The sequence below is a fragment of the Micropterus dolomieu genome, linkage group LG18 (genome assembly GCF_021292245.1).
Source record: "Micropterus dolomieu isolate WLL.071019.BEF.003 ecotype Adirondacks linkage group LG18, ASM2129224v1, whole genome shotgun sequence".
NCBI classification, from domain to species: Eukaryota; Metazoa; Chordata; class Actinopteri; order Centrarchiformes; family Centrarchidae; genus Micropterus; species Micropterus dolomieu.
This window is the reverse complement of record NC_060167.1, coordinates 15772472-15788765: the sequence shown is the minus strand read 5'-3', so window position 1 is coordinate 15788765 and position 16294 is coordinate 15772472. Positions and strand designations below refer to the sequence as shown.

The 16294-nt window shown below is 40.0% G+C and overlaps 1 protein-coding gene across 3 annotated transcripts in view; it reads right to left on the bottom strand.

The window, feature by feature from the left end:
- kif5ab (kinesin family member 5A, b) overlaps nt 1-16294 on the bottom strand; it is a 50594-nt gene that overhangs the window by 11560 nt on the left and 22740 nt on the right. For all 3 annotated transcript variants that reach the window (XM_046029067.1, XM_046029069.1, XM_046029068.1), the window contains exons 15-24: nt 13266-13412; nt 11587-11775; nt 10855-10972; nt 7947-8011; nt 6326-6435; nt 5194-5295; nt 4592-4652; nt 4399-4470; nt 4062-4166; nt 839-1055 (exon numbers count right to left, since the gene is read on the bottom strand). In XM_046029067.1, the coding sequence (XP_045885023.1) occupies nt 839-1055; nt 4062-4166; nt 4399-4470; nt 4592-4652; nt 5194-5295; nt 6326-6435; nt 7947-8011; nt 10855-10972; nt 11587-11775; nt 13266-13412 (1186 nt within the window). The remainder of the gene's footprint in view (nt 1-838; nt 1056-4061; nt 4167-4398; nt 4471-4591; nt 4653-5193; nt 5296-6325; nt 6436-7946; nt 8012-10854; nt 10973-11586; nt 11776-13265; nt 13413-16294) is intronic.

The following is a 16294-nucleotide window of genomic DNA, read 5'->3' as shown; positions in this document are numbered from 1 at the left end:
TACACAGCTTTTCTAATAATTTGTATTTCTCTTAGAAGAGCACGCTCATTGTGCATATCCTCTCATGCAAAATATTGAAACCAACCATCACAACTATTCTAGTTTCATACTTTTTAGCATTTTAGTATGATAAATAAGTGTTGTCATAATTTATGCCAACTAACACATGTTTAGTATAAACACATATTAATTTCTCAATTAATCGATTAGCTGTTTGGTTTATAAAATGTCCAAAAATTGTGAAAAATATCGATCAGTGTTTGCCAAAGGCAAAGATGACCTCCTCAGATGTCTTGTTTTGTCCACAACCCAAAGATATTCTGTATATCTACTGTCATAAAGGAGATAGGAATACAGAAAACACTCACATTTAAGAAGCTGTAATCAGAGAATTCAGACTTTTCAATTTTTTTCAATTAATCAATTATGACAATAGTTGGCGATTCATTTAATAGTTGACAACTAATCGATTAATCGTTAGCTCTAGATGAAACGGTGTGGCCAGATAGACTGGAGTGTGCAACCCAAATGGTGGAGAGGATTAACATTTTACATTGTTTGATTTCTACAATAATTCCTATAGCAATATTCATAATTTACTTGCTATAAGAATCACACAGAAGAATTATGCTTTGTTAAAACTGAGCACCTATGGCACAACACTGGGATATTGCATGTCAATACACACAGAACATGGATGGCTGCAATGAATCACTGCCTACCTACAGATTATGTTATCATCATTTCATCAGATTACAAAGCTTTTACTGAAATGACACATACAGCTGTGTAATGTATAGTGTAGATCACTGCTGATCTAGTGGGGTGTACATGTTACCTATCTGCGCAGCGTGGGGCCGGCGGAAGGGATTGCGAGCCCTCATCACATCTTTGATGCGCTCCACCTCCTGCTGGTACCGGTGGCGGTCCTTCATGGCTCCTTCCTTCGCCTCCTTCAGCGCACCCTCCAGCGCCTTAACTCGCTCAGCTGTAGACCGAAGACGTTTCTCCAGTTTTGGAAGCTCACAGCGAAGATCTGCATTGTCACGTACCAGCTGTCACACACACAAGAACACGTGGAGTATGACCTGGTATCGACTGAACCTATCAATGAACATGTAACATATCTTCTTATATAATACAAGATATTGACGAGACGCAAAATTTATAGAAAGAGTTAGTAATATTGTTGGTAATATTTTATATAAAAGTTTTTTTTTCTTTCAGGGTTTACCATTTTCTGAATGCAATTTATAAGGAACTTGTGTCCCTTTAACAATGCTATGTACCATTTTGAGACCTGGGTGTGATGTTTTGCTTTTGTGTTTGTCTTGAAAAGCAAGAATAAGAATATGAATGAGATTTTTCTTAATTTAATTTCTTCAACCACTTCCACTTGAAAAGCACCCTCCGGTTTTACTGTGTGAGGTTTCCCCCTTTTTTGTGCAGAGAAGAGTAGAACAATGGCTATAGTAGACAACAATGGCAGTACCAAAGTGACCATGCGGTAGTGAATTCTTTGGATATGAAGAAATGTATGAGTTATGCGTTGTCATGGTTAAGGAACCCAAGTGGCCCTCAGGGACCTTTACACTTGGCGTAGTTTGTGTAAAGATTCTCAGGCATTCTGTCAGATAAGCTGAAGACCTTGGAGATGTTACATCTTCTTATAAGCTTGGATGAGAACTTGCCTAAGCCAGAAGTCGCAGACACTGTGTGTCTACCCCTCCCTTATGCCGTGATTTCTTCAAGGCCTCCCATTTAAAGCTGAGACAAGTGTAGGATGTGAAGGATTTTGTTAAGACTATACCCATGTGTACTCACACTAAAACCTTCTCTGATATCAGATTTGAAATAAACATATATTCCAAGAAGGACTGAGGCCGATTGAGTTATTTTCCATCTTCACCAAACTGAGGCTGTACCTGGCAGTACAAGTTTCCTTCAACAGACCACATAAGCCCCTTCGTTTGAACTGGAAGATTTCTTTCATTTAGTGGCTAACAGGTGCAGCGGGGTGGAACAGAGAACTGTCAAGTGTGACCTGATGGAAAAATTGTCTGAGGAAAAGACTCAGACTCACATGCTTAACTAACATACCTCAAATTGAAGGCTAGCACCAGCCGGCCAGCTTGCTATTGTACAGTCAGCTGATACTATTTAACTATATATCTACGCCAGTGAGCAAAGTGGTGGTAAATCAAAGGAAAAACCTCACTAAAAGAGTAGAGAAACATAAACACAGACGCTTACATGCACCAGGGCTTGCTGAATGGTTTGGTAACTATGAAAACGACGTGAATAAAATGCTACAGCCTTTCAAAACCCAGTTTCACACCTATGGAAGACTTTGGACCAACGTGTATAAACTTTCATCTTCATATCTATTTAGTGATGTCTGTGACTGAAGCTGTTCTGGAGGCTCATGGAGGCCTGACTCCCTACTAAGACAATTCATGTTGGTTTTTCTTTTAATTTGTCACCCATCTGTACCTCCGTCAGTCAACTAGGAAGGGGTCAATTTCAGTGCTGCATCATTTGCTAGTAAAACATTTTTGATTAGTACCCATATTCCAAAACTAATAAATACTCAACTCAACAAAGTGATTCTCTTCTTTGAATGCATGTTTCTTAACCTAGGTTTTGACCAACAAAAAACCTCCTACAAAGTTTGAGTTCTTTTAATGACTACATAATAATCTGATCTCCATAAAGAAATAAAAATTATGCTTTAGGTACAATTTGTGTATATGACTAATACTCTAAAAATGTGACAAAATACAATCCTGTCACATTGTGTAAAACACAGCGTGGTTGCCACTAGGTAATGGTCTTGTCTGATCATTCTCATGAAGCAAAACCAATATGGAGATTTATTGATTTTAAATTGCTGCACACAGCATGTTTCTTCTGAGTAGGAAGGGTAAACATGAAAATCCAATGACTGAGCACGTTAAACACTGTGAGTCTGCTGCTTCGTGATCGTGCTAACTAATTCATATCCTGCTGAGATACTGAGTGCAAGGCCTGAGGGTTTAGCAAACAGGCAAGTTATCTACTCTACATACTGTCTGCTGTCAGGAATTCAGTAGAACCACAGGAGGTTTGGCAATACCAGATTATTGTTTGGTGACGAATCATTTTAAAGAAAAAATAACTAAAAATGGTTGTGATTGTGATGTTATAAGAGGAATCATGGCAGTTGTATGTGCAGATAGATGGTCAGACAGGAAGACATTATTATATATGTGCAGGGGCAGAGGAACTCATACATAGCCCCCCAGTGCACTGTCCACTGCCTATGGGAGCCTTATCACTTTACACTGGCGTGGCAATTTATTACCATGACTTTCATCTTCCATTCCCACAGTATCAGCAGGTGGTGGATGGGATGCAGTTTCCCAGCAGCCACTTTAGGATTGGTTTTCTGCCTGACAAACTGCTGCACTGCAGCTCTCACCAGTCTGCCAGAGTATATGTGCCAGTCTGCAGAACATTTAGCACATCAACACTTAGTCCACTGCTGTAGTCCAGAATATTAAAGAAAGATGTGAACTGTGTGCATTTATGTCTAATCTTTTTGAGCACAAGGTTGCTTTTGAGAGTTTGTGTGGATTCAGCTAGTGAGAGAGAAAAGACTGAGAGTGTTTACGTGCACCTGCATGATGAATTCATTTATGTTTATAAAAAATTGGAGTAACTGTTTAATGCTGCTTTCCTCCAGAGGCAGCGTGGCACCTTCTGCTGCTCTGTTTTCAAGGAGACTTTAATGTGAAGTTGCAGTAGTGAGATGATTGATGGTGCTAGCGTTACTTTTGCCCATAGGAGAGAAGTGACAAACGGTGCACACTGCTCTGTATTTTAATTTGGCTTGCTCTTTTTGTCCTCCTCTCACGATCTATCCTGCTGAGGCATTTCTGCCTTATTGCTGTACAACGGCACGGTGAGAACCAGGCTTCCAAAGGAAAAACCAGATGATTTGTTCTCATTTTTAACAAAATGGTGGACAGGTGAAATGTTATTTTCTGTCTCTTTCGCTATGATTTATAGTTTCATTTTACCTGTTTGTGAACTTTCGTAAGCTGGTCCAGGTTGTTTTCAAGAAAGGAAATCTTCTGTTTCTGGGTGATATATCCCCCACTATCATCAGGCTCCATCCCTGCACTCTGTCGACAGAAACAGTAGAGATCTTTTGGTTTTGTGTAAAAAAAAGAAAGAAGAAAACACTTCCATCGCAAATAGTAGTAAAATATATTTTATATATTTATATATATTTATATATTTTTAAAGAAGTAATTTGCACACAGTCTGGGTCAAGCCACATGTACTCTAGCTGTGGTTATGTGTGGGAATTAAAGCTTTTAAATGTCTTTTGTAGTTAAGTTGTTTCTGTCTTACTTTTCTAACTCGAGTCGTGAGGTCTTGAACAAAAAGCTTGCGGAGGTTGTGCAGGGTGTGGAGCTCACGTGCCTTCAGCATTAAGGGAGAGACAGAGACAGGAAATAGTGCAGTTAAAGCTGTTAGGGAGTATTTAGTGGATCAGTGGCCACTGAGTGAGCCAAGTGAATCGTGACAGTAAATAATGACTTACAACAGTCTCTTCCAGCCCTTTGAGGTCCTGCTTTGACTGCTCATGTCGCTCATGGAGAAATCTATAGACAGTTAGGTAGATAGACAATTAAAAATGAAATTTGCTTAACCCCAGTGAGTACCCGATCCTTGCCAGAATAATTCATGAATAAAGAACAAACACAGCATGGACCGGCTGCCCCACTCATGGGCTGTTACCCATCTGCTTCTGATGCAATATGTTGAAAAGGTCAGTGCAGAAAGAGGCCTATTAGTAACCAGCTGCTACCTTATCCCAAAAATCCATAATGGAGATGCAAATAGTAGTTACACAGAAAGAAAGAAGCAAAGACAGAAAAAGGCAAAGAGAGGGTTAAAAGGGTTAGCCTCCATATAATCTATTTTAGCCACAAACTGCATGACTGTAATACTCCACAGAGAGAGACACATCCTGTAAATAGAATGACGGTCAGAGCTGCACGGCGAGAGGAAAAGTAAATAGACAAAAGGAAGACAAATGACAGTGAGAAATAGAAGACGTGAATCAAAACAGGCAGCCTGCCCCCAGGCCTCCATATGGTGAAGTGTTTGAAAGCTGGCCAGGACAGTAAAGCAGAGACTCACGTCAGTTCCTCCAGCTGCCGGCTCTTGTGATGCTCTTGGCTCCTGAGACGTTCAAAGTCACAGTGCAGTTGCTCCAACTCCAGCTGCTGCTTCTGGTTATAACTGAAAAGGTGGACAATGGCTCACTCAGGGAATCGATGGACAGGTTAAAAATAATTTAATGGAAATAGATACTTTGTTTCTCTGTCCTTAAGACTAAGGATTTAGTGTTGGTGGCCCTCCTCCATGCATAAAGTGTCCCATTAGGGTACAGATGTTGTTGTTTTTTTAAAGTAGGACACTTGTAGCACACACTTGCACATGCCACTGTGCTCTGCTTCAAGGATCTGAAGGGCCACTCTACTCCTATTTCAGATGCTTTCTACCTCACCGACGTCCAACCATCCATCAATCCATCCATCTATTTTCATGCTGCTTATCCAAATCAGGCTATACCAGCGGGACAAGCAGAGAAGTCCCAAATGTATTTTCATTCAGAATTTCTCTGCAGCTGCTCCTGTAGCGTTACCAGACACTCCCAGGCCAGCTGGGAGACGTACTTTAGTCCCTCAAGAGAGTCTGCCCTGCAGTCCCCTCCCAGACGGTTACGCCTGGTACAGAACATCTTCAAAGCGGGGCACCTAAAGGGACATCGTTTCATGGAGCCCAAACCAGTCCAGTAGCTCCCCACATTATGGTTCAGCAGTAGCTTTACTCTAAAGTCCTCACACACTGCAGTTTCCTCACCATGTAAACCACCCACACATATCAATTTCAGCCCCTCTTGCAGCTAGAACGGGTCTTAGACTTTTTTTGAGAACTCTACTATTGAGACCATGTATCCCCAATTTTAGCATTTCCACGCTGCTTATAAGAATACATTTGAATTTCAGATTTGAGCCCACAGACAACTCACAGAGTGGGTAAGCAGTCTGCTTATAGAACCATGTATGAACTGCATGTAAAGTGTCACACAGTCCCATCTCAAAGATAGAAGTAAGTATGCCATGTGCATGACATTTTTATAATGTTTTATAAAATACCTGTACTTCTCTTTTTATCCTCTTGTACAAGTGAATTTCTAAAGTGGACTTAATTTTGAAAGCTTGATTTGGTATATCTGAGAAAGGCGAAGAATGAATGAAGCACTGACTCAGTTAAGTCGTCGATGATCTTCTGCTTCTCATTGATCTCGTCTCGCAGGTGGCCAAGCTGTTTGCTGTGCGCCTCACGGTGTGACTCCATCTGCAGCTCCAGAGCCCTCTGAGGTACAGGCAACAAGAGGGGGTGAGAGACATACATATATAATAAGAGAGAGAGAGGAGAGAGACAGTACCAAGAGGTGGGAACAAAATGATTAAATAACAAGAGGATAGAATTACACACACCAGTGCACATGTGGACATAGAGGGCCACATGGGCATGGACACACACACACACACACACACACACACACACACACACACACACACATACAGTGATATGCAAAAACATGTGCACAAATACAGGCAGATAATCAAAAACAACAAATACTTCCAGCTGTACACGAGTGTTTAGCAGCTGAAAACGGCATTGGGTCACATTGTTTACTTTAAGGCTGAATTACCACACTGGACAGAGAGCTTATTGTGCTTACATTGTGCATTTTCCTTGATGTGTTTCATCAAATTACTTCAAAGTAACTGGCAGAAAACCTGAGGCCTGGTAGTTTGATTCTGGGCAAAATTTTATGAAGCTACTGTCTTTAGTGTGCTGTGTGCACTGTATGTGATGGGAACTTGGAGGTAACAGAGGCTCAATAGCAAATTAGTGCATTAGTGCTGAAACGATTTGTCGATTAAGTCATTTATCTAAGAAAAAAGCCAAACATTCGCTGTTTCCAGCATCTCAAATGTGAAGATTTGCTGCTTTCCTCTATTTAGTTTAATTGTAAATTGAATATCTCTGGATTTTGGACTATTTGACACGAGCTATTTGAAGATGTCATGTTAGACTCTGGGAAACTGAGATGGCATTTTTCACAATTTTCTGACATTGAAGGAATAGTTGGACATTTTGGGAAATATACTTATTTACTTTCTTGCCAATTGTTAGATGAGATAATTGATATCACCCTTGTGGCTGTACGATAAATATGTAGGTAGCGCCAGCGGCCAGTTAGCTAAGCTTAGCATAAAGACTGGAAGCAGGTGGGAAAGAGTTAGCCTGGCTCTGTAATCTCCCTACCAGCACCTCTAAGATCACTAATCAACACTTTAAATCTTGCTTTTTTTAATCCACAGAAAGATTGTAGCAGAAAATCTGCAAATTTCTATTATTATGTGTTATGTTTATTATAACCACTTTCTTGGTTGGAACCAGTTGTTAGACAACAAGGAGAGAGACTACAGGAAGTTTCTTCACTCAACCAACACATAGGCACATAACCCTCCCAGTAAAACAGCAAGCTGTCATGTTTACGCTATGATTTTGTTACCCTTGGCTAGAGCCAGGCCAGCTGTTTTCAGTCTTTATGCCAAGCTAAGATAAACTGGCTACTGATTTCAGCTTCATATTTATCGTACAGACATAAGAGTGGCATGGATCTTCTCATCTAACTACCAGGAAGAAAGCAAATAAATGTATTTCGGTTTCCTTTAATGCATTAATCGACAAAAAAGTTGACAGGTAACTGTAGCCCTAGTTTATGACACATGAATGTTGTCGCAAACACACACACATTACACGCAGGCAACACATGCTGTAAGCTGAGAGCTGAGGCGATGTGATATTACCTTAATATCACTGGAATCCTGGACAGAAGTGTGATTCTGCCCCCTGGTCACCTGTGACATGCTCTCTAAAACACACACAAATATTGGAGAAAAGACAGAAATAGCCTGACTGTGAGAGAAAACAATACAGAGAGAGAGAAATAAAGAGAGAGAAGTGTCAGATTAAAGACTGATGTAGATGAAAGAGGTGACAGTGACCTGACTTTGACAGCACAGCAGTACCACCACTTGATGTTGACAGTGAGGTCAGCGTGATCTGAGTTATGCCTTGGGTTTAATAATATCTATTATTGAAAATGACAGCCATTGTGTCACACTGATCTGATCTGTTGTTAATACGCTGCTGTTCCTGGCATCTGATGATGAAATTACCGAGCTGTCTACCTCGCACCAGGCTGTGTGACCAACATGACCTGCAGCATTTTGTATTTATCTACTTCTGTGATGACTTGACGGCCGCCTGGCACGGGTGTGGAGTAAGCCAAAAAATGTATTTACCTGCCCTTAAATCCAACGGTTATTTGATGCAGTTCAGTGGGACTCCCCTGAAAGAATGACTTACATTGCTTTTGGCCTGATCTGTGAATTGTGTCAGTGTCGTGGGAGTATCCGCAGTTAGCCGGACCTCGCACAAATTTCCAATGTCCCATTAATCTATTTGTGCTGGTCCTGTGAAATGTTTGAGAGTCTAAGCTGTTCATCAATGTTTACCCCTGTTTTTCTTTTTCTTGACAGGTTAGAAAGGCCTCTGGCAGAGACTAATACTCTCCATTGAAGCCAATAAAATTGTTTTAAGCGGGGAGGCACTTCCTTTCAGTTCTACCTTAGTGGAGCTGAAATGCAGTGACAGACTTGTTGTCTTTTTTATGCTTTACTTTGTCCAGACATGACTGAGTTTGACTGTGTGAGAACATTAACCATTTATTTGACTTTGGCATCTCAAGACAGCAATTTAGCAAGATTTACAATGTAGATAAATCCAAATATTGTCCTGAACTGTGCAGTGAGTAAGAAGAGTACTGAGGGAATTATCATTTCAAAAAGGTGCACTTTAAACATGTGGTATTTTTGGATTTATTAAGCCAAGATCTGTTTTGCTAATTGTTTGACTGTGTTGATTGGATTTGCCACTGGGGCCTCGTATTTTGCCTGATTAATCAACTATTAATCTGTTGTTTCCCTTGGCTGACCATATTGACATTTTCCTCCTTCACTTTTTAGTCTGAATAAATGTTGAAGTCTTAGCTCCTGGTTTGTATTTTGATCATGTAGGTAAAATACCTCAACCTAAGCCCAGGGCAAGGACACTTTTATTACAAATACAGAACTTGCACATTTTATATGTACTGCACTGACTGTGTTTATGTAATATTGATCCTTGAACCTCATGTTTGGCTATTTTTTTAGATTTCACCTCAAAAGCTTGATTCATGTACTGTTAGAATGGTGCTGCATCTTCAACCTGATCTGATTTTTGAGTATTTCACTGAGATCAGGGTGCGAACTACGGGGGAGCAAGGGGGAGCTTAGCTCCCTTTAATAAGACATTAGCTCCCCTGAAAGCATGATATGTTTGTGATATTTCGGGGGTTCTTAAAATATTGACAGCATGCTTTATTGACATTAATCTCTATATTTCTCTGTCATCATGGATCATGCGGAGCGTCCAACTTCACCCAGCCAGAGGGAACTACCACCTGACAGTTTGCAGCAGGCCAGTCACTCTGCGAGCTGCTGTCCCTGTGCTGCCCAACTCCCTCTCCGTTACGGGTTGTGTCACCAGTACAACCGACACGCTGTGAACGGTTTGTGATCGTTCCCTCCGGCTGGATGAATATTACGGATGATCCATGCGCTACTGCAGCTGGGGGCTCCCCGCAGCGCCAAGCAACTTTCTAAATTCTTCCCTCTCACAGAGAAAATAAAGGTCAGGTTGCAAACACAGCTGCAGCTGTTTGTTGAAGCGTAATTGTAGCAAAATGGCTACATATGATAATAATATTTATTATTATTATAATAAGACAAACAAGCCTGCTACTTTCACCGTCAACCCTTGGCATAGCTACATGCTTGCAGCTATTAAAGATTAATGATCACTCTCAGATCCCATTGGCTATTGTCTGAAGACAAGCGTTTTGGGGCTTTTGTTGTGGCCATCAGATATCTGGACTTCCTCTTCTGTGCACAGGTCATTGTTTACAGTCTGATAGCAATCTCAGAAACTTATTGGCTATTGTCTGACAATGATGTGAGATTAAATTTTGACCAATTTGTTGCGCCTCTTTTGCTCTCCACTTGGACTGTTTACCTGCATGCAACCAAATCCTCCTCAAATGTAATTAATCAATACTACTCGGAATACAAATGGAAACCACAAAACTTTCGATAACAAATAAATTCATATGCAGAATATGTTTATAGAGAATATGAGGATGTTAGCATTCTGACTTTAGTTAGTTGTCATTTACTTTGTGTTTAGTGCTAATTGGGGCCCGAAAAACGACTGTAGTCTGATATGGTTCAAGGACATGGGTGTGGATAAATGGCTTGATAGTGCCCCCCAAAATATTTAAACAAAGCAGCCCCAGCTGTCAGTTTCACCTAGATCTACCAAATTTTGTACGGACATGTATCAAGTCCAGACTTAAAGAAAAGCATCTTGGAGCAATGCCCTAAACCCAACATGAAGTCAGCTGTTTTGAATTGAATGTGCAATCTTACGCCATTTACAGGCTCCATACTTTAAGGAACTCCTCCTAGGGATTTGTTTAGATCGACTTCAAATGTGTGCAGTGCCACCCAAAGCCTCTTGCAAAACATGTGGTGTTTGACTTGGTTAATATATTATGAAAGCCACTGTTCAATTATGATGATTTTTTTTTGCTATAATGATATAACGCTAAGGTACCTTGAGCTTGGAATTTAGCTAGCTCCTCGCTCAAAGAGTCATAGCCGTCCTCCAGGTGTCTCTTCTTCCGCTCCACATTCTGCATGTACTCTGTTAGAGAGCGGATCTTTGCCTCATGCTGAAAGTCAGAACACAGCGTCTCAGATGCAGGAAGTATACTGATGAGCAAAGGACCTTTACCCAAGACAACACTTTATACCAAGGATAAAATGTACTTTTTACCCACTGTGAAACGGATATGATCTACACTGAATGGGTCCCTGTTCATTAGGGAATTTCATTTAAATACCAAAGATAGTAAAACTCAACAACATGACAGATTAAAAAAAAAGAAAAAAAACATCAACACAAAGAATAAAAAATATGCAGTCCTTTAAGAATCAAGACAGTTTGCTCACTAAAAGCTTCTGATGCCAAAAATTTGTTACTGCCACAAACAGCTGAGTTACGTTTCGAGCACACTGCTCTTCATCAGAGTAATTCACATCACACAAAGGCCTACATAAATATGTGTGATGTTAACTGGGCTGATGAAGAATCCTGTGCTCTAAACGTCACTCACGTCTTGTTTGTTGTGATAATTCATATTTTGCATTGGGAGTTTTCACTGGCTATTGCCTTGATTTGTCCATATCAACACCAAAATTTCTCACTAGATCAACAGATTTACAAAAGTTTTTCCTCTGAATGTTTTCAGATGTTGCTAGTTCCTCCAGTGCATGCATCCCTTACCTGTGAAACGAGGAGGTGACATGAGGACAGTTCTCTGCCCGTCTCCTCCATCTTGCGGTGACACTCCATCTGAAGATTCTCCAGGTGGCGGCAACGCTTCACCATGGACTTCACCTCTGACTTTATCTTACTGATGTAAAGGCGAGCCACTGTGAACTCCTCCTCGATCACACCAGTGATCTCCATGGGCTGGAGACAAATGTGGTAGCGAGAGACAGATAAAAGAGTAGTGGAGACTTCTGGTTAAGATTGAGTGGGGACAATTCAAAGACGGCTGGGAAGTTAAAGAGAGAAACTCTTTCTGCCATGTTGTATGCACATCCATTAGGTTAACGGCATCATTTACCAGATGCTGTGATTCAGGCGCTCTGAAGTGAACTGTGGAGGATAAACTATATATCCAACTATATATAGAATATAACTTATATATATATACAAATATCAAATCAATCAAAATACTATAGCCAATATATATCAGTGGATATGCCTTATAATCTACCCTCAAAAAAACTTGACATTCAAGGGAAACAAATGTACTGATTATATTTTATAATGTATGGCTCCTTAGCTGAGTCATCACTGTAAAAACAGCCACAAACACACAGAAATGTGTTTTTAATGCTCATCAGGATGAGTGCATTTTCACAGATGTCGAATATGTCAGGTTGAATTGGAGAGTAATTTGTATAAAATGATGCAAAAGACATTTTGAATTTTCCACTCTATCTTGGGTTTGAATATTTCAGTGTGACAAAGCTATAGTGACGCACCCACACCCCTATCAGATGAGCTCAGCAACACCACCCATCATGTTACAAATGTGTTGACGTGAATGGATTTTAAACTGGATGTTTTGTTTTTTTTAACACTAAAGTTAATTATATAAAAGTGGATATTTAAATCACCACTATTTGGAGTAGCAGAAGCTGGGCACTCAAAGCACGTATATTATTACGGTTACTGACTGTCCTGTGCATTAACATAGCTATCAGTTAATAGGTTTTTGGGACAATAAATACACTAAAGATTAGCCTCATACCACCTATTTGTAATCATATCAAATATTTCCTTGTACCCTTTAATGACTTCAGAAGTCGTGTTTCCCAAGGGTCCTTTAAAACCTTAACATTTTATGAACTTCAGGGGGGTAATCAAGGCCTTGAAAAATGTTTTAAATGGAAATAAAAAGACATGTGTCAAGGAAATGCTTCAATGTATATATTTTGTGCAAGAGTGGAAAATTGAGTTCTTTTGATATTTTTTTTTACTTAATGTTAATAAGTAGGCTATGTGCAGCCACAGTCTGCCATCACTTTAACAGCAGTGTTAACATATCCAAGTCTCTCTCTCTCTCTCTCTCTCTCTCTCTCTCTCTCTCTCATTACACAAATTATCAGTGTTGTAACAGCCTTGATCTGTGCCTCAAACTATGCCAGGGTCCTTGAATTTGATGTTTAAGAAGGTGTGGGAACCCTGAGAAGTACACCCTGGGGTACAAGTAACCCTGGTTGGGAATCACTATTGTGGGGCGTGTTTTATGAGCCTCATGCCTTCAGCCTTTTTAACCTAATATTATTTACACCACAATCTGAGCCATGGAAAGTTATTTGTTAATTTGATAATCATGGGGCAAAATATGAAGCCATAAATGGTGCATTTTTAATATGATTTTAACTCACCAGCTTGATGTCTCTGTTACCAACGATGGTGCTGAACTCACTCAGGTCCCTCATCAGCCCGTTGAGAATCTCAGCGATCCGTTTCCTTTGGTGGGTGCTCACTTGCTGGATACGGGACAGCTCCGCCTCTAAAGCCATGAGGTGAGCCTGAGGGAGGAGAGGAGTGAAATGAGTGAGTTAACAGTGAGGAAGCAGGTGAGAGAGAAAACCCAGATGCGGGGAGAAACATTTGACCTAATTCTCATCCAAGAAATCCACGCAGCAAAGCATAATGGCCACTAAATTACAAATCAATAAACTACCGAGATGGGGTTGATGGCATCGGCGCTGGATGAAAGGATCTGGGAGAGTGCATGATGGATCTTCCTTTATCCTTCTCCATTTTGTACAGCAGTCAGTATCTAAACAATGCTTTAGCCCCAATGGCTTAAGCACAAAGAAACAATTTGGGTTCAATCGATAATCTACAGATCGGAGGGAAAAAAATGGGAAAAATTATGGTGTAGTTTGTCTACCTTGGAAGCAAATTCTTTGATCTGAAAACTGTTCAGTTGTTCAACATTGATATAAGCAACATATGAATGAGACCTAGAAAACCTCTGTTGTCAGTCAGGGCCATAGCCAGAATCTTAGAAGTCTGGAGGCCAAATACCCCCCTCCTAACAATTTTTTAATGTCATTTTTTAAAGTAAAATAGGCGAAAAAGAAAAAAGAAATCAAAATCAGCCTTCAAAACCAAATTCTTATAAACGTTATTGGGGAATGACCTCGGTGTCCTCAATGGTAGTTACAGCCCAGTTCTTAGTGACCATGAGCAACAAAAAAATATTAATTTCAAATATAATCTTTCCTGGCATCTGTTTCTATGGATGGGTTGTTACACACATTGAAGGTGTTTCATTTAATACTAAGTGGATCATATATTGTCACATAAAAAATGTACTTAAGTTCTTTTTCAATGGCACATTTTAGGTTACTGCCCGGCCCGCACGGATCATCACTCAATTGAAAGTACCTTCTTAAGTACAGTAACATTTCCTCCTTTATCAACATCTCCGTCTTTATCTCCCTCATTAACTTCATGCAGTATGATCCTTCTCCAGGTCACTTCCACGTCAAAACATAAACTCAGGAGCATATCATTAACCACAATTGATTAATTTGTATGCAAATGAGTAAAAGGAGAGGAGAGATTATTGAAAAATGTTTAGTTTAGTTGAAAAAAAGATTTATGGAGCGATATCAAAGAAAAGAGATGGTTGGTTGGATGATGAATGGAGTTAATCATAATAATAGAAAAGGGGTTAAGTGGATGGATGAATGGATACAAGAAGGTGCTTAAAGAAGTGGATAATGAATGGCAGTGAAAGTGAACGATAGCATGGTCTCCTGCAGAAGAAAGCAGGAATTTCCACTGACAGCAGAGATGAAGACAGCTGAGGAGACCGTGGAGTGAAAACAGAGATGAATGTACTCCATTGCACCATTTTTCTAGGTCAATTTCACCTCATTTCTACTGTAGATATGGGAAAATGTAAAAAGCTGCAACACTGTACATTAGCATAACAGCTAGGATGCAGGCAGTGGAGAATTGGTAATAAAGAGTCAGGGTGGATGAAGCTGAAAAAGGCACGTCAGAGGCTGGAAGAATGGGAACTGTTTGGATAAATGTAAAGTTTCTTGTGTTCAGTTTCACATCTTCACATCCCTGAGAGGAAGTCGTGTCATGTGAGAGGTCAGGGCAGACCAGACTGAGGAGGCCACAGACAAGGAGAGCTAAGTGTGATGATTGAGGAGACAGAAAGAGGGTTCAGCTGGCTTTAGCGGGCCAAACTGTGCAGTGAGTAGTTATATTGTCAGCTCCCTTTATCAATTTATGGACTAGCTTCTGAGAAAGACAGAGAGGCAGGGGAGGACTCAGTGGCAGATTGTAAAATGGTGCATGAAATATTGAAGACGTTTTAAGAAGATGAATTATGGTCCACTCTGTCCACTGAACCAGTCACAATAACTATATTAAGGGCTGACCAGCTCTGCCAATGGTTGTTCTTTTAATTTTATCTCTACTAGATTTTTACAAAAGTACTGTCCTGTGCAAAATGATCCAGTCACATACAAACAAATTGAGCTGTACTATTTATTTCAGTGATCACCACATTTTAAAGCCCCTGAAAACTAGCCTTCTAATAGCAACATTAAATATTCATGTAAGTAAGCAACAATCAAAGTTCTTTAGGTATTTTTATTAAGAGTTTAACACTCAGTGCAGTTAATCTGCTTCTTCAGGTATATGTTGGTGCGGTTTGATTGACGTTGACCGATCAACCAACCAACTGTCACCAGATTCCGAGCTCTGATTGGTGCACCTTACATCACTTTTTCCAACTGAGCCCCGCCCACTACAAACCAGTGAGAAGACCACAGGGAAAAGAAATGACCAAACACAGAAAACTCTAATGCAAATTAAACAAAACTTTTCAAAGGATCCCAACCCTCTTACTAAGGAGCTGATTGAGAAAAAAGGGCATTTGTCATGACTCAAAAGTAAAACATCAGACAATAACTAATTTAAAATTCAGTTTTTAAGACTTTTCAAAGCCTCCTCAAATGACTGACATAATTATGTCTGACTATAAATGGTGTGGAATAGTCACTCTGAAAGGATAAAAAAAGGAAATAGCTGACAATCATTAATCACTACTTTTCCCAGGCTTTGCAGATAAACCACACCAGATTCAATTAACTACACTGAATGCTGCCCTCAACCACAACCTCAAACAAGCTATTAAGTGAAAATCACAGCCTCTAAAGTGAATTTATGAGATTACTTTGAATACTGACCTTAGTCAAGAAAAGTCAGACTTGTGCTTTTGGTAGCTGCAGTTTTTTTTATCATGTCTTTGTGTTTATTTGTGGTTTGTGGTGCGAAACAACCAGTCATGACTCATAAAAATCAATAAATTCATAGCTTTTGCCTTTGCTGTGAGAGGGAATTTAGGGTTGAGCTGAAGAAACACCAGTGATGGCTG